At 45.3% G+C, this 27,869-nt stretch overlaps 1 protein-coding gene and 1 non-coding gene across 7 annotated transcripts in view; one reads left to right on the top strand and one right to left on the bottom strand.

Moving 5' to 3' along the window:
* NRK (Nik related kinase) overlaps window positions 1-27,869 on the top strand; it is a 106,841-nt gene that overhangs the window by 851 nt on the left and 78,121 nt on the right. For all 6 annotated transcript variants that reach the window (XR_009156676.1, XM_058196549.1, XM_058196552.1 and 3 more), the window contains exons 2-3: window positions 15,058-15,123; window positions 26,183-26,239. Coding sequence is in view for 5 of the 6 variants with exons in the window: in XM_058196549.1 (XP_058052532.1) it covers window positions 15,058-15,123; window positions 26,183-26,239 (123 nt within the window). In the remaining variant the exon portion in view is untranslated. The remainder of the gene's footprint in view (window positions 1-15,057; window positions 15,124-26,182; window positions 26,240-27,869) is intronic.
* Window positions 9,244-9,315, bottom strand: TRNAC-GCA (transfer RNA cysteine (anticodon GCA)). The gene has a single exon. It is a non-coding gene; the product is annotated as a tRNA-Cys (tRNA).

Raw genomic sequence — 27,869 nt, 5'->3', positions numbered from 1 at the left:
GAGAGAGAAAGGGGGAGAGTGAGAGGAAGAGAAAGAGAGAAGGTGAAAGAGAGAGACAAAGAGGGAGGAGGGGGAGGAAGGGAGAGGGTGAAAGAGAGAAGGTGCAAGAGGGAGAAAGAAGCTGAGATGGAGAAAGAAAGAGAGAGGGAAGGAAAGAAAGAGGGGGAGGGAGAGAAAGAGGGTGAAAGAGGGAGAGAGAGAAGTTGAGAGGACGAGAGAAAGAGGGAGGAGAGAGGGGAGGGAGAGAAAGAGGGTGAAAGAGGGAGAGAGAGAAGTTGAGAGGACGAGAGAAAGAGGGAGGAGAGAGGGAGGGATGAAGGGAAAGAGAGGGGTGAGACAGAGAGGGGAGAGAAAGAGAGAGAAAAAGGGAAAGAGAGAGGATGAAAGAGAAAAAGGAGAGAGAGAGAGAGAAGTCAGTGTCAGTTTGACTTCTTCAGTGAGCCTATCCATTCCCTTCCCATGTTTCCACCTCAAAAAAGACCCACCTTCCCTCACTTATCCTTCCCACAACACTGAGAGGTCGGTTGGACAGAAACGGGATTTGAACCTGGGGCTCATTGATGGCTACTGTAACCCGCTGACTGTTGTCCTCTTGCTGCAAAGCTGCAAAGCTGGCTGGGGCATTCTGGGAGTTGAAGTCCTCCAGGCTTAAGGTGACCAAGGTTGGAGACCCCAGCTTTAAAGGATCTTGGGGTGGGGGGGCACAGAAGCTGGGTTCAGTTGCTGACTTCCCCCCTTCAAAGGATCTTGGGGTGAGGTGTGTGTGTGGGGCACAGAGAGTGTGAATAATCTCCTCCCCACCCGTAGTTGCAAGGGGAAATCCTACGGCTGTTTTTCCTGTGGCTGGCCCTTTTTTTCTTTGCAAATCACACATCCACTTTCTCCGAGCAATCAGTGGTCCCCAACTGGAGGTCCATGGACCACTGGTGGTCCGCAAGAAAATTTTGGTGGTTCGCAGAAAAATTATTTGCATTTTTTATATTGCACTAAATGAGGGGTCCTCAAACTATGGCTCCTCAGACAGATACATGCAATAAATGTTTGTGTTGCTGCATAGAGTCTCCCCCTTTGGGGTCTTTTTGTGCAGGTCGGAGGGGGGCAGAAATTCTGACTTGGGGTCTGCTTCGGCCTCCTGGTGCGGGGATTTGGGCGAAGGCTGGAGGGAAGAACTGCTGGTGGCAAAGAGCCGGCAGGCCTTGTTCCAGTGGGACTACATCATGGCCTGGAACTGGCTGACCATCTCAGCCTGCTGAGCCTCCAGGTGTTGGGTACCTGGCCTTGCACTCCTGCAGGTCTTCTCTCTGCTTGGAAAGCCTATGCTCCTAGTCCTCGGTGAGGTGCTTCTGCTGAGCCTCCTTCTTGGCCAGATCCAATTTGAACTGAGCCAGCTGTTTTGCCAATTCTTTCTCGTGGTGGCTGCTTAGCTCCAACAACTGCTTCCTGTCAGGGGGCCCTAAGGAGCCCAGACGGAGAGGCGAGGAGTGGCTGGGAGGGGAGGGGCGAGTAGAGGCTGGCGAGGCGCCCCTTGACATGAGTGACATTGAGTTGGCCATGCCCACCCAGTCACATGACCATCTAGCCACGCCCACCCAGCCAGTCATTAGGCAGATCATATTAGTGGTCCACGGGATTTAAAATTATGAATTTAATGGTCCCTGAGGTCCGAAAGGCTGGTGATCCCTGCTTTCAATTGCACGTCTCCGATACAAATTGGCAGTGTGCAAAGGCTGAGCGCGTGTGGTTGTGTCCTCTTTCACTTCTTTGCACAACGCAGGAGGAGGCGGTCCCACCCCCGAGCGCAGCTTAAATCCAGCCACTTAGCATTTATCTCGTGATTTACGACCGCAATTGAGTTCCAAATTTGAAGGAGTTTGAAATTTATTTGAAATTCGAAACAAATTTGGGCAAATTTGAACGCGCTCCAAAGCTGAGCGAAACGATTCTTAAGTGAGTTGTGTCCCGTTTTACGACCTTTCCTGCCACGGTTGTGAAGCGTATCACGGTGGTCGTTGAGATAGTAACCCAGTTAAGTGAATCTGACTTGGGTTGCAAAAAAGGATTGCATGACATCCCTGGGACAATGCGGCCGCCATAAATGTGAGTTAGTTGCCAGGCGTCTGAATTTGGATCGCGTCATGACTGCGAGGATGCGGCAAGAGTGAAAAATGGTCATATAAGTCACTTGTTCTTCAGTGTCGTGGTATTTCAAACGGTCACTCAATGAATCGTTGTAAGTGGAGGACTACAAAACTCTTCCAAGTAGCTATTTTAGAATCGAACGACTTCATTGTCACTTTGAAATGTAGACTAATGGGCGCACGTGAAAAATGAAATTTCTAATGTGCCTACAGCTCTCAAAGGGTCACCCCCTCCAATTTTACAACTACACAAACTTGACAAGGTAAATAAATAAATACAGAATGTTGTATATATACACCATATGTATTTTATGACACAGAGAAACAACACAGTTTGGTTCGGATGTATGCATGTTTATGTCGAAAAATGTAGCTATTCCACCCACCCACTCCCCCCCAAAAAAACCATTCAGCTGGAATGGGCTTGCATTTGAAAAACCATTGTGTGTTTTTGTGCTTTATAGTTTACAGCAGGGATAGGCACAATGAAGCGATATGTTTATTCCCGATATTGCATTGCGTCTATTCCTGCTATAAACCATCTTACAGGCTCGCGATAGGGTGGAATATAAATTTTGTCGCTACTTACTAAATAAATCCCCGATGCATTTATCGGAAGTAAAGAGAATGGATCACAGCTTTCTGGGTTGGGTTACCCTTTCAAGCCCACCGGAATTGGATTGCCATTTGTCAGAAATGGCGTAGGGTCTTCTGCTTGGGTGGGGGTGGGTGGGTTAGATGACCTTCAAGGTCCCTTCCAACTCTTGTTAATCTAAAATACAGGTCGTCCTCGACTTATGACCACAATTAAGCCGCGATTGCTATTGCGAAGGGATACCGTGGCTAAGTGTGTGTCGTCCCATGTTACGACCTTTCTTGCCACGGTCGTTAAGTGAGTCACCGCCATTGATAAGTTAGTAACCCGGTTGTTAAGTGAATCTGGCTTTCCCCCGGTGACTTCGCTGGTCGGGAAAGTTCGCAAAAGGGGATCTCGTGGGATTCCCCCCCAGGTCACTGCAACCGTCATAAATGTGGACCCGTTGCCAAGCATCTAAATTTTGATCCCAAAAGCCATGGGGGTGCTGCAAAGGTCATAAAACGATCAAAAGTCACATTTTTCAGTGCCGTCGGACCGTTGAGCAGTCACTAAACAAACCATTGTAAGTCGAGGACTATCTGAAATATAATCGGTGTTGTTGTTTTGGGGTTTTTTTTTTGCAAATCTTCCAGTCAGGTTCCTCGATCTCTTTTGAAATCCATTGATAAATCCTTCCGATCCATCCCAGATCTTTTAAATCTCAGCAAAGACAATAAACTGGAATTGCAGCAGCTTTGGGGTGGAATCAGATCTAAGGCTGAATAAAGAGGAAATGCTACTTCCTGGGGGGCGGAAAAATGTGTATTATTATTCTTCAAAGAAACTAAAACTGCATTTGCCTTTTCTGAAGCCACATCAACGCTGGTGACTCATAAGAAGACTCAGCGCACGGATGGCCACGTTATTTCTAAGATATGCTGGGTGGAGTAGATTACATTATCTAATTTAGGAAAGAAAGGAAGTGAGGCAGAAAGTGTGAATTTTTCTTTGATCGGCCCCAATGGAAATCTTGAAAATGTGAATCCATCCAGATTTGGAGAAGAGTGACCATAACTCACTCATTAAAATGTGCCTGTGGAGAACTTCCTTGTTGCGTGCTGCAAGTCATTCAGATTTTGAACCCTAAAAAATGCCCATCTCTCCGTCTTTAGGGGCTAAGAATAGCTTAATTCTAGAACTTGATTAGCACCTGATCTAGAATGGTTCGTTTGGTGGCGGGCGGGACCTCTTAACGGTGTTTGAATCCACGGGATGTGAAGTTCAAATGAGTGACAGTTACAGATTTGATTATTTGTGTGATGCGCTTCTTGGGTTTCTGCAGCAGTTTTATTTTTATTTTATTTATTTTATTTATTTGTCACACAGTATATATAATTTCCTGATAGTTAGAACAATTAGAAATTTCCTGACAGTTAGAACAATTAATAAATGGAACGACTTGCCTGCAGAAGTTGTGAATGCTCCAACACTGGAAATTTTTAAGAGGATGTTTGATGGTGTAGGGTTTCCTGCCTCTGCAGCGGGTTGGACTAGAAGGCCTCCAAGGTCCCTTCCAACTCTGTTGTTATATTATATTATAAGCATAAGCATGAAATAACTATACAATATATAGGCATATATATAAGCATAAGTATGTAATAACTATATTAATTGGATATAATGAAAGGAAACAATAGGACAGGAACGGTAGGCACGCTTGTGCTCTTATGCACGCCCCTTGCTCTTATGTACAGTTGATGTACTGTGTGTCTTTTCATTGTTGATGTCTACAATAAGCTTGTAAGCTCCCTTCATTGTTCAAATGGGGAGAGGAGGAGGAGGAGGAGGAGGGGGAGGGGGAGGAGGAGGAGACGGAGACATTCAACCACTACACATTGTGTCCATGCTCTTAAGACCTCATTGTATTCCATTGTAAGAAGCGTGTAAGCTTCTTCATTGTTCAAATGGGGAAAGAAGGAGGAGGAGAAGAAGGAAGAGGAGAAAGGAGGAAAAGGAGGAGGAGGAGGAGGAGAAGAAGGAGAAGAGGAGGAAGAGGAAGAGGAAGAGGAGAAAGAGGAGGAGGAGGAGACATTCAACCACTACACATTGTGTCCATGCTCTTAAGACCTCATTGTATTCCCTTGTAAGAAGCATGTAAGCTTCTTCATTGTTCAAATGGGGAAAGAAGGAGGAGGAGGAGAAGGAAGAGGAGAAAGGAGGAGGAAAAGGAGGAGGAGGAGGAGGAGGAGGAGGAGGAGGAGACATTCAACCACTACACATTGTGTCCATGCTCTTAAGACCTCATTGTATTCCCTTGTAAGAAGCGTGTAAGCTTCTTCATTGTTCAAATGGGGAAAGAAGGAGAAGGAGGAGGAAGGAGAAGGAGAAGGAAAAGGAGGAGGAGGAGGAGGAGAAGGAGAAGAGGAGGAGACATTCAACCACTACACGTTGTGTTCATGCTACATTGCATTCAATGCTGCCCAACCCGTGATTATTCTATGGGCCAGGGTCTCTCCACATCGTCCGATCTCGCACAATCTTTGAGTCGTTCTATGCTTTGGCTGGTCTTAGCTTGGATGGCGTCCAACCGCCGTATTCCTTGACGGGATCTCCAATCCCAGCTGTTAAACCAACGATTGAGAGGAGTTGGGTCATGAGGTCAGTCAGGTGGACTTGGGTCAACCATCCTGATGGATTTGGCCACATCTGGGCCCCTCCGGGCCTTTGCAACGGGAATCCAAAGCTTTCCCTGGGCCCTTTTTGACCTCCCTTCTTCTTCTGAAGCTTGGAACTCAGAAAAGCTTTAGGAGATGAAGTCACCACATCCAGAACTTTTCCATTTGCGCGTCTGAACTTCATATTTTAAAGATGTGCCTTTTGCAGCTTCGAGCTCCTTTGAAGATTCATAAGCCTGAATGGCTGCTTTGTCATAAATAGGATTCCACCCCACTGGCCAATATTTTGGATAAGTGAACAGCGTGTGTTCGTTCTCATTCGCGATCTCTCTCTCTCCTCTCTCCTCTCTCTCTCTCCTCTCCCTCTCTTTCTCTTTCCCTCTCTTCTTTCTCTTTTCTCTCTCTTTCTCTCTCTCTTTCTCTCTCTTTCTCTCTCTCTTTCTCTCTCTGTTTCTCTTTCTCTCTACTTTCTGTTTCTCTCTCTCTCTCTTCTCTCCTTCTTTCTCTTTCTCTTCTCTTTCTCTTCTCTCTTTCTCTCTCTTTCTCTCGCATTTCTGTCTTTCTCTCTTTTCTCTCCTTCTTCTCTCTCTCTCCTTCTTCTCTTCTCTTTCTCTTCTCTCTTTCTCTCTCTTTCTCTCGCATTTCTGTCTTTCTCTCTTTTCTCTCCTTTTCTCTTTCTCTCTCCCTCTCCCTCTCTCTCTTTCCCTATCTCCTTCTTTCTTCTCTCTCTTTCTTTCTGTCTTTTTTCTCTTGCTCTCTCTTTTCTCTTTCCCTTTCCCTTTCTCTCTCCATTCTGTCTCTCTCTTTCTCTCCCATTCTTTCTCTCTCTCTCTCTCCAAATCTTATGTTTGCTTTTAAAAAATGAATTTATTTTTTGTATGACTTCCCAGCAATTCCTGGATTAGGGCCATCCAAAGTTTTGTTCTTCCCTTCATTAGGTCAGCTGATCCTTGCCCAAAAGAAGAAGAAAAAAGTTGGAGAGGGTGGGGTTCAGGAAATCCTTGGATTGGCGAGAGAACTTCTGTGTCTTCTTTGTCTGGCCAGCATATATGCAAAGTTTTTAAAAGCCACTGAAATGAAGCTACGACACCCGCTGCGCATCAGCTGAGTCATTGATATGACTCTATCCGAAGGCACGTCCAAGAAATGTGCCTCCGAGGGGTCTGCAGCAGCTCCCACCCTAGGCCTTCCTGTCCACCAATGGTCATAGCCATTCCCCCTGAGATGTGGAGTCATCACCACACACATCCCAGCTGGATTTTATATCTATCTATCTATCTGTAGTGGGTTTCAAATTGTTTACTACCAGTTCTGTGGGTGTGGCTTGGTGGGCGTGGCAGGGGAAGGATACTGCAAAATCTCCATTCCCTCCCCACTCCAGGGGAAGGACACTGTAAAATCTCCATTCCCTCCCCACTCCAGGGGAAGGATAATGTAAAATCTCCATTCCCTCCCCACTCCAGGGGAAGGATACTATAAAATCTCCATTTCCTCCCCACTCCAGGGGAAGGATACTGTAAAATCTCCATTCCCTCCCCACTCCAGGGGAAGGACGCTGTAAAATCTCCATTCCCTCCCCACTCCAGAGGAAGGATAATGTAAAATCTCCATTCCCTCCCCACTCCAGGGGAAGGATACTATAAAATCTCCATTTCCTCCCCACTCCAGGGGAAGGATACTGTAAAATCTCCATTCCCTCCCCACTCCAGGGGAAGGACACTGTAAAATCTCCATTCCCTCCCCATTCCAGGGGAAGGATAATGTAAAATCTCCATTTCCTCCCCACTCCAGGGGAAGGACACTGTAAAATTTCCATTCCCTCCCCACTCCAGGGGAAGGATAATGTAAAATCTCCATTCCCTCCCCACTCCAGGGGAAGGACACTGTAACATTTCCATTCCCTCCCCACTCCAGGGGAAGGATAATGTAAAATCTCCATTCCCTCCCCACTCCAGGGGAAGGATAATGTAAAATCTCCATTCCCTCCCCACTCCAGGGGAAGGACACTGTAAAATCTCCATTCCCTCCCCAATCCAGGAGAAGGTTACTGCAAAATCCCCATTTCCTCCCGATCAGCTGGGACTTGGAAGGCAGATAATAGATGGGGACGAGGTCAGTCAGAATTTTTACTACCAGTCTCCGATCCAGTCAAAATTTCTGGTTCTCCAGAACTGTGCAAATTCTGCAGTTGGAATAAAGAGGAATGGCGCCCAGGGTACACAGCAATTTCTCCCACAACTTTGATTTAAACTTTGGTGGAGTTCTTTCATATATACAGAAGGCGGGGGGGAAATAAAGAATCCGTCGGGAACCACATCTGATGTCTTTGGCCCTGCAATTTTTATTTTATTTTTTTTGGCTGTGGGAAAACACAATTGGAAGGGGCTGCAAAGATGGACTCCCTTAACTAATTATAGTTTTTTTTTTCCTTTCTTTTTTCCCTGTAGCTGTTCTTACAATTTGAGGACAGGAATCTTGCAAGCGTTTTAGGCCATGTTAACAGAAGTTATAGAATGAAAAAAATAAATAAATAGAAAGTTATTTTGGAGGAAACAGCGACCAGAGGGGGTAGAACTGCTTATTTAAGTCAGAAATAAGAGAATGACAGAGTTGGACGGGGCCTTGGAGGTCTTCTAGTCCACCCCCCATCCCCCGGCTCAAGCAGGAGACCCTATATACCCGTGATGGAAAACCTATGGCATGTGTGCCAGAGGTGGCCCGCAAAGCCCTCTCTGTGGCCATGCATGCCATCTCCAGCTGCTCTTCTCATTTCTGGCGCACCAACTAGCTGGTCTTCACACCAAAAACGCCCTGAAAACTGGCCAAAAAACGGCCTGAAAATGGCCCCCAAACCACCTGAAAACAGCTTAGAAACCCCCAGGAAAATGGCCTGAAAACGGCCCGAAAAACAGACCAAAAACAGGGCTTGTTTCAGGCCATTTTCTGGTTTATTTTTCGGGCCATTTTTAGACCAAAAATTGGCCTGAAAACAGCCTGAAAAATGGCCTGAAGACAGTGTGAAATGACCCAGAAATGGCCCGAAAAATGGCCAAAAACGCCCAAAAAACAGGCATGCGCATGCTGGCCACATGGTCTTTTGGTTTCCAGCATTCTGGCGCATGCACATTCATTCCAGTGGTGGGTTTCAACATTTTTTTACTACCAGTTCTGTGGGTGTGGCTTGGTGGGCATGGCAGGGGAAGGAGACTATAAAAGCTCCATTCCCATCCCACTCCAGGGGAAGGATACTGCAAAATCCCCATTTCCTCCCGATCAGCTGGGACTCGGGAGGCAGAGAACAGATGGAGGCGGGGCCAGTCAGAATTTTTACTACCGATTCTCAGAACTACTCAACATTTCTGCTACCGGTTCTCCAGAACTGGTCAGAACCTGCTAAAACCCCACCTCTGACGCATTCCGGTTTCTGCAATTGGTGCCGAAAAGGTTTACCATCACTGCTATATAATACCAGTTCAGATAAAGGGCTCTCCAGCCCCTTCTTCTTTTTTTAAAAAAATAATTTTTATTGAACTTTTAACTTTTAGAAACAAAATAAAGAAAAATACAAACAAAAAAAACAAAAACACATAGCAGACATAACATTACATCATATATTATTTTACAGCTTGCCGTTATCGACATAAATATACATTCTCTGTCCTTCTCTCAATCGATCCTCTACATGCTTATATTTACATTGGTATCTATTTACCAATCCGTCCTTCGGGATGGAACACCCACAACTTCTGGAGACAAGCCGTTCCTGCATTAGGAAATTTCTCCTTAGTTCTAGGTGTGTTTCTCTCCTTCTTGTTGTTGTTGTTGTTGTTTTTTTTAAAAACATAGCACATGCAGGGGGCACCCGGATTTGAACCAGGGACCTCTTGATCTGCAGTCAAATGCTCTACCACTGAGCTATACCCCCTTTTTCTGAACACTAGGTGGTTCCACTGGGACTCCTGTTATTGCTATCTTACTGCCACACTGATCTAATGCAGTGCTTTGCTCAGCTCAAGCAAACCCAACAGCTTTCTTCATGCTTCCTTGGCAGTAAGTAAGTTTCCAAGCACACAAGCGCTGGGTTTGTTTTCCCTACGAAGCCAGGGACATGTGTGGTTGTCGGTTTCAAGCTACCAACCCGGCTTTGCCTTTGAAGTGTGTTTCACGGCCACGGGAAGTCCTCGGAAGTGGGGGGTGGGGTTGCAAAATAAGGAAATTACTCTTGCTGTCATTTCATTGCAATTCAGCTTAGCGATATCGGAGGAACCTTGGTAATCACTGGTGAAGTTAGCTAGTTTGGGTCATGAAACGTCTGCAAGAAAATAACCAAGTTCAGAGAGCACCAAGGAGCCCATAGTTCTCCTCCTCCTTCTCCTCCGCTCTGCAAACCTCACTCCCTTCCAGCACTGATGATGTTAGCTACTTTGGTAATGAAACATCTGCAAGAAAACAACCAAGTTTAGAGAGCACCAAGGATCCCACAGTCCTCCTCCTCCTCCCTGCAAACCTCCCTCCCTCCCTCCCAGCACTGCTGATGTTAAGGGGGACGAGAGAGGAGAGAGAGGGAGGGAGGAGAGAGAGAGGAGAAAGAGAGGGAGAGGAGAGGGAGGAGAGAGAGGGAGGAGAGAGAGGAGAAAGAGAAGGAAAGCGCAGGAGGAGAGAGAGGGAGGAGAGAGAGAGGAGAAAGAGGGGAAGCGGAGGAGAGAGGGAGGAGAGAGAGAGAGGAGAAAGAGGGGGGGAGAGAGGGAGGAGAGACAGGAGAAAGAGAAGGAAAGCGAAGGAGGGGGGAGGAGAGAGAGGAGAAAGAGGGGAGCGAAGGAGGAGAGAGGAGGAGAGAGAGAAGAGAGGGAGAGGGAGGAGAAAGGGGAGAGAGAGAGAGAGAGAGAGGAGAGGGGAGCGAAGGAGGAGAGAGGAGAGGGAGAGAGAGGAAGGAGAGAGGAGAAAGAGAAGGAAAGAAGGAGGAGGGAGGAGAGGGAAGAGAGAGAGAGAAAGAGAGGGAGAGGGAGGGAGGGAGGGAGGAAGGAGGAGAGAGAGAGGGAGAGAGGAGAGAGAGGGAGGAGAGAGAGAGGAGAAGAGAAGGAAAGCGCAGGAGGAGAGAGAGGAGGAGAGAGAGAGGAGAGGGAGGAGGAGAGAGAGGAGGAGAGAGAGAGGAGAAAGAGGGGGGGAGAGAGGGAGGAGAGACAGGAGAAAGAGAAGGAAAGCGAAGGAGGGGGGAGGAGAGAGAGGAGAAAGAGGGGAAGGAGAGGAGAGGGAGGAGAGAGAGAGGAGAAAGAGGGGAGAGGGAGGAGAAAGGGGAGAGAGAGAGAGAGAGAGAGGGAGGAGAGGGAGGAGAGAGGAGAGGGAGAGGAGAGAGGAAGGAGAGAGGAGAGAAGGAAAGCGAGGAGGAGGAGAGAGGAAGGAGAGAGAGAGGAGAAGAGAGGGAGGAGAGGGAGAGAGAGGGAGGAGAGGAGAGAGAGAGGAGAGAGGGAGAGAGGGAGGAGAGAGGAGAAAGAAGGAAAGGAAGGAGGAGGGAGGAGAGAGGAGAAAGAGGGGAGCGAAGGAGGAGAGGAGGAGAGAGAGGAGAAAGGGGAGAGGGAGGAGAGAGAGGAGAGAGAGAGGGAGGAAGAGAGAAAGAGGGAGAGAGACAGAGACAGAGAGAGGGAGGGAGGGAGGGAGGAAGAGAGACAGAGAGAGGGAGAGAGAGGAGAGAGGAGAGAGAGAGAGAAGAGAAGGAAAGCGAAGGAGGAGGAGGAGAGAGGAGAGAGAGAGGAGAAAGAGAGGAGAGGAGAGAGAGGAGAAAGAGGGGAGCGAAGGAGGAGGAGGAGAGAGAGAGAGGGAGAGGGAGGAGAGAGAGAGAGAGAGGAGGAGAGAGAGAGAGGAGAAAGAGAAGGAAAGCGAAGGAGGAGGGAGGAGAGGGAGGAGAGAGAGAGGAGAAAGAGAGGGGGAGAGAGAGGGAGGAAAAGGGGAGGGAGGAGAGAGGAGAAAGAGAGAGGGGGAGGGAGGAGAGAGAGGTGGGGAGTTTTAACCTAACAAGTGAAATTAAGTGTTGTGTTGAAAATAGCAGCAATGTGTCTTCCGGCCGAGGTGTTCAACTTGGATCGGCTCTTGTACCACTTGGCACGGCCATGATCTATTACAGTCTTCCAGACCAGTCAAATGCTTAATTATGCCCAGAATTGGGCCCCGTTTTTTTAGATGCCGGGGCGTTTCCTTGACCATCCGTTTGTGTCCCTGGACCATTCGATGTGCTGCTTCTGCCAAAATAGCTACGGGTTTCCCTTTGACAGGTGTCAACAGTTTGACCCAAACATTTCTCACTCGGATGTTAATTACTCTAATGGACTCCACCATATGGTTTCTCCTCTACTTTGGTCTTTATCATTGGACCAGGAGGCCAGTAGAGTGAAACAAAACAAAAAACAAAAAACGAGGCAGGTGGGGGGACTTGAAGGCCACCGAGTGTGTTTCCTGCTTTCCCAAACTTCTGGTGTTGCCGGCACAGGAAATCGGAGCATAATGGACTTCCTTGATGTTTAAACCAGATGGAGATTTAAGACTTAGCAAAGTGGATGTTTGTTTTCTGCAGCGGTTCAACCGGTTTGCTTTGTAGTTCAGATTGGCTAAGCAAGCCACTGTTGACCACCAGAATAGAACTGGAAGGGACCTTGGAGGTTTTCTAGTCCAACCCCCTGCTCAAACAGAAGACCCTATACCATTTCAGAAGAGGTGGCTGTGTAGTCTTTTCTTTAAAAACCTCCAGTGATGGAGCACCCACAACTTCTGGTGGCAGGTTGTTCCGTTGGTTAATTGTCCTCACCGTTGGAAAATTTCTCCTTAATTTCAGGTTGCTTCTCTCCTTGATTAGTTTCCATCCATTGTTTCTTGCCTTGCCTTTTGGTGCTTTGGAAAATAAGCCGATCCCCCTCTTCTTTGTGGCAGCCCCTCAAATACTGGAATAGTACGATCATGTCCCCCTTAGTCCTTCTTTTCTCTAGACTGCAACTGTTCTATGTATGTTTTTGTCTCCAGGCCCTTAATCGACTTACAGTAGTGGCCAAAATTGTGGGAACCTTTTGGGAAAAGTGTAATTTCTAAAACTAGCTAATAACACCACTTTTTTCGGGAGTAGTACCATAAAATTATATATCAATGGAAAGATAATTTAATCAAGAATGTAATGCAATAACTTTTATGAAGGATTTGCTACTAGAATAGCAGTGACAGCATAAAGAAGAAAAGTGAAACACGTAGAAAAAAATGAGATATACAAAAAATGATTGCCATAGAAAAAACAAGATAAACAAAAATTATCACCACGTCAGTTAATACTTAGTTGGGTAAACTTTAGCATGAATTACAGCCGTATGATGTCTTCCCGTGGAGTGAACCAAGTCTTTGAGTTCTGCAGCTGTTATCATGTGAAACCAAGATTGAAGGATGGCTTCTATTAACTGGGTTTTATTGCTGGGTCGCTTCTGACTAACCAGTTTCTTTAGTCGTCCCCATAGATTTTCCATTGGGTTAAGAAGGTGTGGGCTATTTCCAGGCCATTCCAGCAGTGGATTAGGATTATCTTGAAACTCCCCCCCCCCCAAAAAAGTGGTGTTATTAGACATCAAACCTCAAAAATACATTTTTCCCAAAAGGTTTCCACAATTGTGGCCACTACTGTAGTTGCTCTTCTCTGCACTCTTTCCATAAAGTGACTGACTTTTTTACAATGAGAAGGAGGACAGTAATAATATTTATTTTTATCATGTCATGTGTTTTGGTAAGAAGTAAACAAAGCCACTTGCGCCCGGAGCGTTCTCTCAAAACAATTATCCTGTGCGGAGCGCATGCGTCTCATAATCACGTCTCGCCGTACTGTACCAAGCCTTGACGAACCGTCATGTCAAATACAATTACATCACATCACATGCAACGGATCGGATCGGCATCGATTGAATACGGAGATTTACAGATTAGTCTTCAAATATCAAAAAGGAGGATATGTAAGAGGACACTTCTAAGAGAGGACAGAACTTACAAAAGAAGGACAATTGGTCACCTTACTTTCCAGAGTCTTAACGTCTTTTTTGTAATGTGGTGACCACAACTGGATGCAATTATTCCAGGGTGTGGTCTTCCTAAGGATTTATAAAGCCGTACTAATACTTTGCATGATTTTGATTCTATGCCTCTGTTTATACAACCGAGGATTGTATTAGCTTTTTTGGCTGCCGCCGCACATTTATGATTAAAATGAGGTAGGCTCCATTAATACGTCTCTGAAGTGGAACACATTATGAGGCAGATACTGATAAGAATATCGTTCATATATAACATTAATACTGGACTTTCGTTTTTGTTTCGCTCTTAAGATCAGACAAATGTTAGGTTTTACGTGCAGGTACCTGAATATTGCAGACGACTTCTCAAAACACAAGCGCTTACATACCGGTATTCAAATCATTTTAGGATATTTATTTTTTTTAAAAAAAGGTTGGAAATGAACTTATTTTAAACCTTGTTTGCATCCTTAGCAGAAGCAGAAGTGAAGTGTTTTTGCGCCCCTGTCAATGGAAGAGTTTTGAGTTTTGCTGTGGTGGCGTGACCTTAGCTGCACTATGATTTTGGATGTCCCATCCTTCCTCTCTTTTTCCAAGCTGTTTTTAGAAAACAGAATTGCCTGGCCCCGAGGGAGGTTGATTCTACTTTAATTTTGGGTTCTGTTGATCTGCTCTCCGAGAATAGATGTGGCGTGATCATTCCAACATTTCAGAAGTTCTTATCCACCAAGAAACATAGAAACGTATTTTTGTCTGAGTTTGGTCCAGATAGGAAGTGTTTGTTAGTTTGTTTATAGCAATTGCACTTAGATCTATATACCGCTTCGTAGTGCTTTGCAATCTTCTCTAACCGGTTTACGGAGTCAACATCATGCCCCTTGACAATCTGGGTCCTCATTGTATCAACCTTGGAAGAATGGAAGGCTGAGTCAACCTGGAGCCACTTAGAATCGAACTGCTGGCAGTGGGCAGAGTTAGTCTGCAAAATGGCATTCTAACCATTGTATAACCACAGCCTTTCCTTTCCTTTCCTTCCTTCCTTTCCTCTTTCCTTTCCTTTTCTTTCCTTCTTTCCTTTCTTTTCCTTCCCTACCCTTCCCTTCCTTTTCCTTCTCAAAGGTCTTCCTTTCCTTCCCTTCCCTTCCCTTCCCTTCCCTTCCCTTCCCCCGTGTGTGTGTGTGTGTGTGTGTGTGTGTGAAACTATCTACCTATTGTTTTTTAACAGACCAGGGAGGATTTTATGGGGTGTGTTGTATGATTCAGATCATACAAAGACCGCATTTTACCCATGTTGTCTTCCCTGGCGATGGTTGAAGAGTTTACGTATCAAATGGATACGGCCACCCATTTCACAAGAAGTTGACTCTGGGCGGTACAGTAAAGTAAAACCACAAATCTATGTGACGGTCGTTACTAAAGATCGAAATACTTTTTAAAATTAAAGTATACACGACCCACAAGGCACAGAGAAAGGCGAATATCGTTAAGTTCATAGAGTGTGCGTAACCATCAACTGTGGTTCATCAACCCCAAGACGCTAAGCCAAAACAAACCACAGAAAGAGTTTCCAAAAGTCAGCCAAGAAGTTAGTCTTTCTAAGAAGCAAACTAACCCCCTTTAATTTAATTCTTTTCCAGGATCCAGCTGGAATATTTGAACTAGTGCAAGTCGTCGGGAATGGGACATATGGACAAGTCTATAAGGTACGAAATATTTCTGAAGAATAGATGAATTAAAAAAATGAATCTATTTAATGGCAACTGGGTATAATTCCTTTTGGAAACAAAGATATGCTTAAGCGGAGGGCTTGGTGGGTTGGACTAGAATAAGGGTCTCCAACCTTGGTCACTTTAAGACTTGTGAACTTCAACTCCCAGTCAACCTGGGAGTTGAAGTCCACAAATCTTAAAGTGTCCAGGGTTGGAGACACCTGGACTAGAAGACCTCCAAGGTCCCTTCCACCTCTGTTATTCTATTATAACCTCCTACGATATGGCTCCAGACCATGGCATAAAAATGTGATTTGAATTTTCTTCTGCCTACAAACAGTCCAGCAAGCAAGCCAGGAAATTAGTTATGATTTGGTTTTATAAGCTACATGTTATTCTGCCTGCACAAGTCAGTCCTAGAGGAGATCAACCCTGACTGCTCTTTAGAAGACCAGATCCTGAAGATAAAACTCAAATCCTTTGGCCACCTAATGAGAAGGAAGGACTCACTGGAGAAGAGCCTAATGCTGGGAAAGATTGAGGGCAAAAGAAGAAGGGGACGGCAGAGAACGAGGTGGCTGGATGGAGTCACTGAAGCAGTTGACGTGAGCTTAAATGGACTCCAGAGGATGGTAGAGGACAGGAAGGCCTGGAGGAACGTTGTCCATGGGGTCGCAATGGGTCGGACACGACTTTGCAACTAACAACAACATTCTGCCTGGGGGTCGGTCATAGGTGTGAATTTCTGAACCATCATGAGAACGAAAGTTGGATCATATCGATATATCCTAGGAGAAAAAAAAAAAGTAACAGAAATTTCAAATTGTGGTTTGTACATTCAAACATTGGTATGAATTTCTAACTGTGTTTCTGACAGATGCTGCTTCAGCTGCAGCTGAGACAACGGCCTCTGACTTGTACAGCTTCCTGTGGCCTTCAAGGAAGTGTTGAAGGACACCAGGAAACCACGATTAACCATCATTTCTTGCTATATCCATCAGACAAATGATGGGTAATGCTTTCCAAAATAAATCAGGAGAGCAGTTTTCAGTTTTAAACCTGGTTCAGCTTGACACTGAAGATAAGAATAGAATAGAATAGAATAGAATAGAATAGAATAGAATAGAATAGAATAGAATAGAATAGAATAGAATAGAATAGAATAGAATAGAATAGAAGAGTTGGAAGGGACCTTGGAGGTCTTTTAGTCCAACCCTCCGCTTAGGCAGGAAACCCTACACCACTTCAGACAAATAGTTATCCAATTTTTTCTTAAAAACTTCCAATATTGGAGCGCCCACAATTTCTGGAGACAAGTTGTTCCATGGATTAATTGTTCTCACTGTCAGGAGATTCTATTCTATTCTAGTCTAGTTTAGTCTAGTCTAGTCTCTATTTATTCCAATTTCTATTCTGTTCTATTCTATTTTATCCTATCCTATCCTAATCTATTCTGTATTTATTCCAATTTCTATTCTATTCTCTATTTATTCCAATTTCTTTTCTTTCCTATTCTATTCTATTCTATTCTATTCTATTCTATTCTATTCTATTCTATTCTATTCTATTCTATTCTACTCTATTCAACTCTACTCTATTCTATTCCATTCCATTCCATTCCATTCCATTCCATTCCATTCCATTCTATTCTATTCTCTATTTATTCCAATTTCTTTTCTGTTCTATCCTATCCTATCCTACCCTACCCTACCCTACCCTACCCTACCCTACCCTACTCTACTCTACTCTACTCTACTCTACTCTATTCTACAGTGAATTAAAGTTAGATAGATATTTTGGTTTACTTGGAAATCATTAGCCATGATTTTAATGTCAGGCACCATAGCAGCGAGGGCTCGGTGGCTGATTTCTCTGCTGGTGGAGAAGGGAGAAGGGAAACAGTCATGGTTTGGCCACGTTCCTATATTAGTTTGTTAAGCCAAACCTCAACGCATCAAATGTGGCCAGTGATTAATGCAACCAAGCCTTGAAGGGATGTGTGATGCTGTCATGTAGCTAATTCCATCCGATTATAAAGCTCCGAGCCACTTTGATTGATGGTTGAACATCCATTCCAACTGTTTTTTTTTAGCTGACGTTCACTTCCTCCCTAACGCGTTCTTGTGGTGATTGTGCAACTTTGGGGCCCGTTTGGGTACGAAATGAACGGTTGTGCATATCACAGCAGGAATCAGGCTTTTATCGGTGACAGATGTTCGAAGGCAGGTTTTTTTTTTACAAGAGATACAGCTCGGAGCTTTGATCTGTCACTCATCCATCAGGAGTGAAATCGGTTGGGTCTATTGGTTATCCCAAAGGCACAACATATACTGTAGACCAGGGGTCTCCAACCTTGGTAACTTTAAGGCTGGCGGACTTCAACTCCCAGAATGCCCCAGCCAGCTTTGTTGGCTGGGGCATTCTGGGAGTTGAAGTCCGCCAGCCTTAAAGTTACCAAGGTTGGAGACCCCTGTTGTAGACTGTCTGCCTTAATGCAGCAGGAGAACCTCAGCTCTTGTTTGTAAAGTACGGTGATTTCTTTACACAATATCCCATCTTTCATATTTTGACAAATAACTCAAGGCACCGGACACGTCCAACACAACTTCCTCCTCCTATCTTCCGCCCAACAACAATCCTGTCAGGTGGGTTGGGCTGAGAGAGTGGGACTGGCCTAAAGTCACCAACTTGGCTTTCATGACTAAGGTGGGACTAGAACTCGCATTCTTCTGGTGATTAGCCCAAAGTCACCCAGCTATCATTCATAGCTAAAGTGGGACTAGAACTCACATTCTCCCAGTGATTAGCCCAAAGTCACCCAGCTATCATCCATGGCTAAGGTGGGACTAGAACTCACATCCTCCCAGTGATTAGCCCAAAGTCACCCAGCTGGCATTCATGGCTAAGGTGGGACTAGAACTCACACCTTCCCAGTGATTGGCCCAAAGTCACCCAGCTGGCATTCATGGCTAAGGTGGGACTAGAACTCACATCCTCCCAGTGATTAGCCCAAAGTCACCCAGCTGGCATTCATGGCTAAGGTGGGACTAGAACTCACATTCTCCCAGTGATTAGCCCCAAGTCACCCAGCTGGCATTCATGGCTAAGGTGGGACTAGAATTCACATTCTCCCAGTGATTAGCCCAAAGTCACCCAGCTGGCATTCATGGCTAAGGTGGGACTAGAACTCATCGTTGCCTGGTGATTGGCCCGAAGTGACCTAGCCAAGGCAGGACTTGAATTCACCATCTTCTGCTTTCTAACCTGGCACCTAAACCACTAAACCAAACGGGCTCTCTTTATAGCTTAGGACAACCTTCCTAAAATGTGTGGACTTTAAAACCAGGATTGGTTGGTTAGAATGTTGGTTAGAACGTTGGTTAGAATAGGGCACACAATCCTGCAGCTGGTAAGAGAAGCTGGGCTGAAGATGTTGTTCGAAGGCAGAGAAAAGAGATGAATCATGCAAAAGGGAGTCGTTTCCAGAAATGTTTTTTTTAAAAAAATTTCAAAAAATGAAAACTGCTGAGCGATAGGACTTCTTTGTGCCAGACTTTTTAAAAAGGGTTGCGTTGTGCATCCATGTGGTTTCCTCAAGGCCTGTTGGATTCTCCTGGAACCATTTCATGCCCTGCCCAGTTTTTTGGAACAGAAGGCTCCAAAGCAGGCAAACGATCTGGCACATGGTGGGACTCCTTTGAGCCTGGGAGCAATTTGGTGGTTTTTTTGGGGGTGGAGAAGTAACATCTTCCTGTTTCTGGGTTTCGCCTCAAAGCATCCCACTTAACCTCCAGGAGGCAGCCAGCAGAGGAACGAACGACATAAAAGAGAACTCATGTTTGAGAAGAAGTTAGAAGCCAGAGCAGATGGCTTAGAATAGAATCCTAAAGGTGTTTTTTCTTCAAGAGGCAACTGGGCTTTCTGGTTTTTCTTGGAAGAGATTTCGCTTCTCATCCAAGAAGCTTCTTTAGAGGAGGAGGAGGAGGAGGAGGAGGAGGAGGAGGAGGAGGAGGAGGAGGAGGAGGAGGAGGAGGGGAAGGAGGTGGGGGAGGAAGAGGAGGAGGAGGAAGAAGAAGAAGAAGAAGAAGAAGAAGAAGAGGAGGAGGAGGAGGAGGAGGAGGAGGAAGGAGAAGGAGAAGGAGAAGGAGAAGAGGGGGAGGAGGAGGAGGAGGAGGAGGAGGAGGAGGAGGAAGAGGAGGAGGAAGAGGAGGAAGAGGAGGAGGAGGAGGAGGAGGAAGAAGAAGAGGAGGAGGAGGAGGAGGAGAGGAGGAGAAGAAGAAGAGGAGGAGGAGAAGGTGGAGAAGAAGAAGAAGAAGAGGAGGAGAAGGAGGAGGAGGAGGAGGATTAGGAGGAGGAGGAGATGGAGAAGAAGAGGAGGAGGAGGAGGAGGAGGAGGAGGAGGAGGAGGAGGAGGAGGAGGAGGAGGAGGAGGACTGAAGAAGCTTCTTGGAGGAAAAGCAAAACCTCTTCAAAGAAAAACCAGAAAGTCCAGTTGCCTCTTGAAAAAAGCACCTTTGGGACAACCATGACCTGGATGACTGAGAATCTCCACAGTCACTTTAGAAAAGAATAATAATTAGAGTTGGAAGGAACCTTGGAGGTCTTCTAGTCCAACCCCGTGCTCGAGCCGGAGACCCTACACCATTTCAGATAAATGATCCTCCAGTCTCTCTTTGAAAGCCTCCTGTGATGGAGCATCCACAACTTCTGAAGCCAAGTTGTTCCATTGGTTGATTTATCTCACCCTTAGGAAATTTCTCTTTGGTTCTAGGTTGCTTCCCTCCATTTTTTTTATCGCCTTTCAGTGCTTTGGAAAATAGTTTGACCCCCCTCGTCTTCACAGGAGCCCCCTCAAATTTTGCAACAGTGCTATCATGTCTCCCCTAGTCCTTCTTTTCATTAGACTTGACATACCCGATTCCTGTAACCGATCGTCGTATGTTTTAGCCTCCAGCCCCCTAATCATTTCTGGCTTTGTTTAAATTCTGGCTTTGTTAAATTAGGAACGGTGGAAACAGTCTATCCATCACCTCGAAGGTTGAAATGGAGAAGAGTTAGCGTGCTAAATTTAAGAACCACTTATCAGGAAGTGCTGAAAGAGAAAAAGGCTGTTTTAACCAACCCAGGCTGGAAGAAATAATAATAATAATAATAATTCTATTATGGGGCTGAGCTTCCAATCTGTTGACTGTTTCCTTTAGATAAGCATTGCCAACCGCTTACAAATCCTTTGATATATTTTTTTTTGGTTTTGTTTTTAAAAAAGAGCCTTCCCTTTACTGACCCAGCTTCAGATGTAGAGCTGCAGGAAAGCCCAAGGCGTAGGGGAAATCACTCCTTCCTGTATTCTCCTACAATCAATGTGGCATCCTTAAAAGTTAGACTGGAGTCTCTTCCTCTGCTTCGATTTATTTGCAGAGTTACTCGCTTGTTCCATGTCTGTCTGAGCTTCGTCAGAGGTTTCGTGGGGCCATGCTAATTCCTGTCTCACCTAAACGGATTCGAACCGACCTATAAAATGGCAAATTGTTGCAGGCTCTCGACACGGAAGCACGGGGAAATTTACATCCCGGTTGCATATTGTGGGAAAGAGCTAACCCATTTCTGCTGTTGAGAAGTAGGCCAGGAGTGGCTTGAAGACAGTCTTCTAGCAACTTCCGTGCGGCCATGGGCGCGCACATGCTAAATTTAAGCTTGGGGATTTAAGCGAAGAAATCATGTCAAACTTTAGCCGCTGAATTATTTTTGAGCCCGATCTTTTCGGCTTCTTTTGATCGGTTCCTGTCCCTCTCTAAAAATTTGGGATCTATTTACAGATCCCTCACATCCTAGACATAAACTGTTTCAACTCCTACCCTCAAAACGACACTATAGACTGCACACCAGAACAACTAGACACAAGAATAGTTTTTTCCCAAATGCCATCACTCTGCTAAACAAATAATTCCCTCAACACTGTCAAACTGTTTACTAAATCTGCACTACTATTAATCTTCTCATCGTTCCCACCACCCATCTCCTCCCATTTATGACAGTAACTTTGTTGCTTGTATCCTCACGATTTATACTGATATTGATTGTTTCCTGATTGCTTATTTGTAGCCTATGACTATCATTAAGTGTTGTATTATCAAGTGTTAAATATTTATCTTGTGACTATCATTAAGTGTTGTGTTGTACCTTGATGAAGGTATCTTTTCTTTTATGTACACTGAGAGTGTATGCACCAAGACAAATTCCTTGTGTGTCCAATCACATTTGGCCAATAAAATTCTATTCTATTCTATTCTATTCTATTCTATTCTATTCTATTCTATTCTATTCTATTCTATTCTAAATTCATATTCTATTCTATTCCTAATTCATATTCTATTCTATTCTATTCTATTCTATTCTATTCTATTCTATTCTATTCTATTCTATTCTGTTCTACACCTCGGTGCTAAGTGTTCTGTGACAGAGGTTGGCTGGTGTGCAAGGAGCCTGCTAAATAAGCATGAGCAATAGCACTTAAATTTATATACCGCTTCACAGTGCTTTACAGCCCTCTCAAAGCGGTTTACAGAGTCAGCATCTTGCCCCCAACAATCTGAGTCCTCATTTTACTGACCTTGGAGGGATGGAAGGCTGAGTCAACTTTGAGCCAGTCAGGATCAAACTCCTGGCAGTGGGCAGAGTTAGTCTGCAATACTGCATTGTAACCACTGGGAAGGAAGGAAGGAAGGAAGGAAGGAAGGAAGGAAGGAAGGAAGGAAGGAAGGAAGGAAGGAAGGAAGATAGCAATAGAACTTAGACTTATATACCGCTTCACAGTGTTTTACAGCCCTCTCTAAGCGGTTTACAGAGTTAGCATCTTGCCTCCCCACCAACAATCTGGGTCCTCATTGTACCGACCTTGGAAGGATGGAAGGCTGAGTCAACCCTGAGCCGGTCAGGATCGAACTCCTGACAGTGAGCAGAATTAGCCTGCAATATTACATTCTAACCACTGCGCCACCACGGCTCCCTAAACCACTTGGTGTGAAAGAAATTCAGGTAGTCCAAACCCTGGCGGATTAGAGCAAAGGGGGCTTCTAGTCCAACTCCTTTCTCAAGCAGGAGACCCTATGCCACGTCCTGCTAACACTGATGATGTTACCTAGTTGGGTCATGAAACGTCGACAAGAAAACCCACCAAGTTCAGAGAACACCAAGGACCCTCCCGAGTTCAGCCCTCGGTTCAACTCTCTTCTATCGATATGGAGGACCATTTCCAACTTCCAATGGACGTCCCGCCTCTGAATCTTCCTTTAAATAGCACTTGATTAATATCATGCTTCTAGGTGACTTCCAGCAGATCTTCCTCAGTGGGCCTTCAAGAATTACGTCCCTTCCTCTCCAGCTGCTAATATATCAGTCATTTAGCTATTGGTGGGCGCTTATGGGAATAAGAGGCTTAAAATCTCTCCTGGGGTTGATTTCTCTCTATAAATTTACCTCAGAAGGCAAAAGTATAAGCAGGACAGTCCAGGGGATTTAACGCACCTTTGATGTAATATCTGACATTGGGGGCACACGTAGAAAATTCAGTTGGGATCTCCGCCAGAGGAGGAGGCAGCAGGATCAAACCTTTCCCCCTTACCAAGCAAGAAAGCTCATTTTTGAAGTTTTATTCCTTGAAAAGTTTTTCTCCAGAACGATGAAACCCAAAGGGACAGGTCTTTAATGTCGAAATTAAACCCCTCGGGCCCATTTTTCCATTCCTCACGGCAGACAAACTCATTAAATGGAGAAAACGATGAATCTTCCCTGATTAGCTGTCATCAACCTGCCGATGTAAAGTTTTGTAAACCTGAGGAAATTCAACCACTTATTGAAATGTAATCTGGGCTTGTTGTGTTTTTTTTGGTCTTAACGTCTGTGTATATATTAGACGATTGCATTTCTCTTTCTCCCCACCCTTCCTCTGGGTATTATTAATTAACCAGAATTAGCCATAGACCTCTGCACTGCATTAAAGTAATTTCCCAAGAATTATTCCTATCAGTGTTAATGTAACTTCATTAGTAGCCAATGGATAAAGCTTAATTCCCATACTTTTTCATTCCAGTTTTTATTGCCACTAGCAGCTGACCAGGACTTTCAATAAAATTAACTTGGGCAAAGATTTCCCAGTGACCTGATCGTTCTTGATTTAATCGACCAGGGAAGTTAGAAGAATATTTCGTCCCTGGCAAAGTTTGGGATTTAAATTAGGGTGCCAGGTTGTCTGGGAGGGTTTCACGCTGCCCTGTGAAATTTTCAATGCCTGGAAACAGTCGAAAACAATGGTTTCCGATACAGGAACTCAAACCGTGACATCAGCTGGGTATACATGGAGGGCAAATCTGAGGCTGAGCTGTATTTCACAATGTTGATCTACGCATGGGAGCGAGAGATTTTGAGACAGATCTGTGTGGGTCCCAAAACATTTGAGAGGAGAGGAGAGGAGAGGAGAGGAGAGGAGAGGAGAGGAGAATAGAAATATAGACTGGACTGGACTGGACTGGACTGGATATAATAGAATAGACTAGAATAGATAGAAGGGACCTTGGAGGTCTTCTAATCCGACCCTCTGCTTAGCCAGGAAACCCTATTCCTCTACCATTTCAGACAAATGGTTGCCCAATCTCTTCTATAAAACTTCTTGGAGCATTCACAACTTCTAGAGCAGCGATGTCCAAACTTGGCCCCTTGAAGAGTGGTGGACTTCAACTCCCAGAATTCCCCAGCCAGCAACTTGCTCATATTTATAGCTCATGCTGGCTGGGGAATTCTGGGAGTTGAAGTCCACCACTCTTCAAGGGGCCAAGTTTGGACACCCCTGTTCTAGAAGCAAGTCGTCCCACTGATTAATTGTTTTAACTGTCAGGAAATTTCTCCTTAGTTCTAAGTTGCTTCTCTCCTTGATGAGTTTCCACCCATTGCTTCTTGTCCTTGTTTTTTTTTTTAAAGAAGGGATTTGTCTGAAATTTGTCTGAAATGGTGTAGGATCTCCTGCTTGAGTAGGGCATTGGACTAGAACACCTCAAAGGTCCCTTCCAGCTCTGTTATTTGGTTCTCTTAAGAGCAGACAATCCTAAAACTTGATGGATGAAGAATTGAGGCTGATGAGGTGGGAACCAACAGTTTCCTGGCTTGAAACAGGCCATTGTGTAAACAGATTGTAACCTCCCGACGTCAAGTCTTCAAATGCTCCACCAAGGATCCCTTAATTTGGAAGAAAGAAGCTAGAAGTCTAAAACTTTTGAAAACACAGGGCGTCTTTGCTTTAGTGAGAAATCTACTGCGCCATATGGCTGGATTCTGATCTACAGTAAAGATTGCAATCTAGCGAAATCACCTCTGAGCCTTCTGCCGAGCGAAAAGTCAAACTAAACTGTGAAGCGTTGGAAACGCCATGATTTATTGCTCAATCCCAGTAAGGAAAGCCCGACATTATCTGATCAGTTAAGAGGCAGTCATTTCTTTAGCTCCTAGAATGAAGAACTTAGTTTCTAGAATTAAGAACAGATCTCCTTTCATGTCACCCCCCCCTCCCCCCCCGGGCAGGAGCTGGAGCGAAGGACGGGAATTCAACCCTTCCCTGTGGCACCTCTCAGGTCTCAAATGCGGGCTTGCTAACCTCCTGCCTAGTTTTCTAACTACTCGGACCACTGTGCTGCAGTCACTAGATCAGTGGTTCTCAACCTTTATAGTGCTGCGACCCCTTTAATACAATTCCCCACGATGTGGTGACCCCTTTGATACAATTCCCCACAATGTGGCGACCCCCAATCGTAAAATTATTTTCGTTTTGAATTTATCGCGCCTGAAGCCGTATTGGCTAGCGATCTGAACTGCTTGCGATTGCCTTGAGGACGGAGGCATTAAAGCGGAGACTCCTCCCCTATTAAGTTTATGGCACCTGAAGCCAGATGAGGCTAGCGATTGGGAGTGATTGCAGCTGGCTTGAGAGGGAAACATCAGAGCAAAGATTTCTCTCTTTTTTAATTCATCGCGCCTGAAGCCGAATTCGGCTAGTGATTTGAAGAGCCTGCAGCTGGCTTGTGGAGTCAACCATTGGAACGCGATTCTTCGACTCGCAAGTATACTTCCCATATTTCCGATGGTCTTAGGCGACCCCTGGTAAATTGTCATTCGACCCCCAATGGGGTCCCGACCCACAGGTTGAGAACCGCTGCACTAGATGAACCGTTGTAACTTAAGATTAAGTACTGAAGGGCTTCACTCGCAAATAGCTCAGGAATAGCTCAGGCTGTAAGGAGCCTGTTATTAGAACACAATAGCCTGCAATTACTGCAGGTTCAAGCCCGGCCCAAGGTTGACTCAGCCTTCCATCCTTTATAAGGTAGGTAAAATGAGGACCCAGATTGTTGGGGGGCCAATAAGTTGACTTTGTAAATATACAAATAGAATGAGACTATTGCCTTATACACTGTAAGCCGCCCTGAGTCTTCGGAGAAGGGCGGGATATAAATGTAAATTAAAAAACAAAAAAACTAAATACACACATCCAAACACACACACACACACACACACACACACACACACACACACCCCAAGCCTTGGCAGACCAGTGCAATCAATCAGATTCGCAAAACAGTCCACTGATTGGAAATCCGGTGGTTTGCACAGAAGAAACTCCTACTTTCCTACAGATTATCCTGCTTGCTGTCCCCGTGCTGCGGATTTTATTTATTTATTTATTTATTACTTTATTTATTACATTTCTTTGCCACCCAGCTCACCAACACGTGGTGAACTCTGGGCAGCTTCCAATGTTAAATCACGACGTTAGATGGCTTCAAACGGCGGAATATCGATTTCCCATTTAGGCGCCGTGCAAATTGTTTTGAGTCGCTCTGGATGCGGCTTTCAAACGGGCCGTTTTATAATGATGTATTTCAAAATGATGGATTCGGCGCGTTGGCTTGTACAGGCCATTGACTGGGCTATCATTAGGCAGTCGGGATGCTTTTATTGACTTTATTGTGGTTTTTTTTCCCTCTCTCTCTCTTTTTTTTCCTCCCAGGGTCGTCACGTGAAAACAGGGCAGTTGGCTGCAATCAAGGTTATGGATGTAACCGAGGTGAGTAGAGGCCAGGAAAAAAATAACGAACCTGTTTCTCAAAACACTCCCTCAAGAGACCCTCGTCTGGTTGCGTTTGAGACTCACACAAGGGCTGGGAATCCAGAGAGTTAAGGGGAGAGTTTGATTAGTTTCCACCCATTGCTTCTTGTCCTGCCCTCAGGTGCTTTGAGGAATAGCTTGATGAAGATGCTCAAATATTTTCCCCTGCTTTGTAACCCGGCAGAATAAAAGTTTCATCCTGCTTGTTTCTGTTTGGATCATCTGTTTCCAGAGATAGGATATAGATTTCCTATTTGGCTTACTCTGCCCTGGCTGGGTTTTCTTACCATCCTGGTCTCTCTCGCCAACCGGCCTCTTCGCTCTCCGGAATCTAGCACAGTGTTGCAATACTGAGACAAGGAGAAGTTGTCGGTTCTATTTCTGTTTTTGTGGTTTCCGTTCCTCATTTTTTTTTAATTTTATTTTTTAGAAAGGGCATAGATTTTAACGACCGCTGTCTTGCTTTGTAAGCATCCTGAACTGGTGTGGGGGAGGGGGGATCTAAATTCAGCCACTTCAAATTTTTGCTTTGGCAAGCAACGGGCCCTAAAATGTGTTAGCTCTGTTCCTCCAAGAAGGCTGGTGCCATTTTTCTTCAGCTGTTGCTTCGAGTCCCTTTTCGTTTTCGTCTTCGTCGTTGAGCCGCTTCTGTCATTAGCTGCTCAGGCAGCAAAATGTGCTGTTGGTCACCGTGGGATAATCAGCCCATCTGCCAGGCAGAAATCTGTCGGTAGTGCATTTCGGGGAGGGGCAGGGTAAAATGCTCCTGGTTCAGACCGGTTCGCCCAATCCGGTAGCAATGACAGCCAGTGGTTTGGAGAACCAGTAGCAATGGTGGCTCAAGCCTCCAACCACCCACTCCAACCACCCACACCACTGTTGTTACTTCCCGGTTAAAACCTGTTTTCTACCCTCTGCTCATGCGCAGAGGGTCGGCGTGCACAAGTGACGCTTGTGCACTTCCAAACCGGTAGGGAAGGTACGTAGACTTCACCCCTGGGGAGGGGTGTGGAGAGCACTTATGGCAAAAATGGCCTCCCCAGGCTCTGAAGGCCCTCTGGATGCCGGAAATGGGCCCATTTCTGGCCTTCCCGAACTTCCAGTAGGCCCATTTTTTTTGCCCTCCCCAAGCCTCCACATGTGCCCTGTACTTACCTGCATCCAAAACGGGCCGCTTGGGGACTCCTTGGAGGGGACGGGCGGGGTGGGCAGGACCAGCCAGGAGTGGGATTTGAGTTCTCCAAACTGCACAGAATCTTAGCTAGAGGTTCTCCCGAACTCCTGCAAACGCCCAGCAGCCCCACCCCTGTTCCTACCTAGTGAACAGTGTGGAATTATTTTTTTTCCGCAATCTGTTTCCTATTCTGCAACACTGATGCCCAATTTGTACCGATTCAGCGACAGAACAATTCACATCTGATGATAAATGAGCTCTTTAGACTCAGTATATTGGCATGCATGCTGTTTCTATGGGTTGAAAAGAAAAAAAGAAAGGCTAACCCACCATTTTGTAGGCCAGTATATCCTTTGCATATTCATGTGTGAATTTTGGGAATAATTTACAAACGTAGACACCAACCATTGGATC

Source organism: Ahaetulla prasina, chromosome 11, assembly GCF_028640845.1.
Source record: "Ahaetulla prasina isolate Xishuangbanna chromosome 11, ASM2864084v1, whole genome shotgun sequence".
Lineage (NCBI taxonomy): Eukaryota > Metazoa > Chordata > Lepidosauria > Squamata > Colubridae > Ahaetulla > Ahaetulla prasina.
This window is presented reverse-complemented; position numbering and strand designations above follow the sequence as displayed.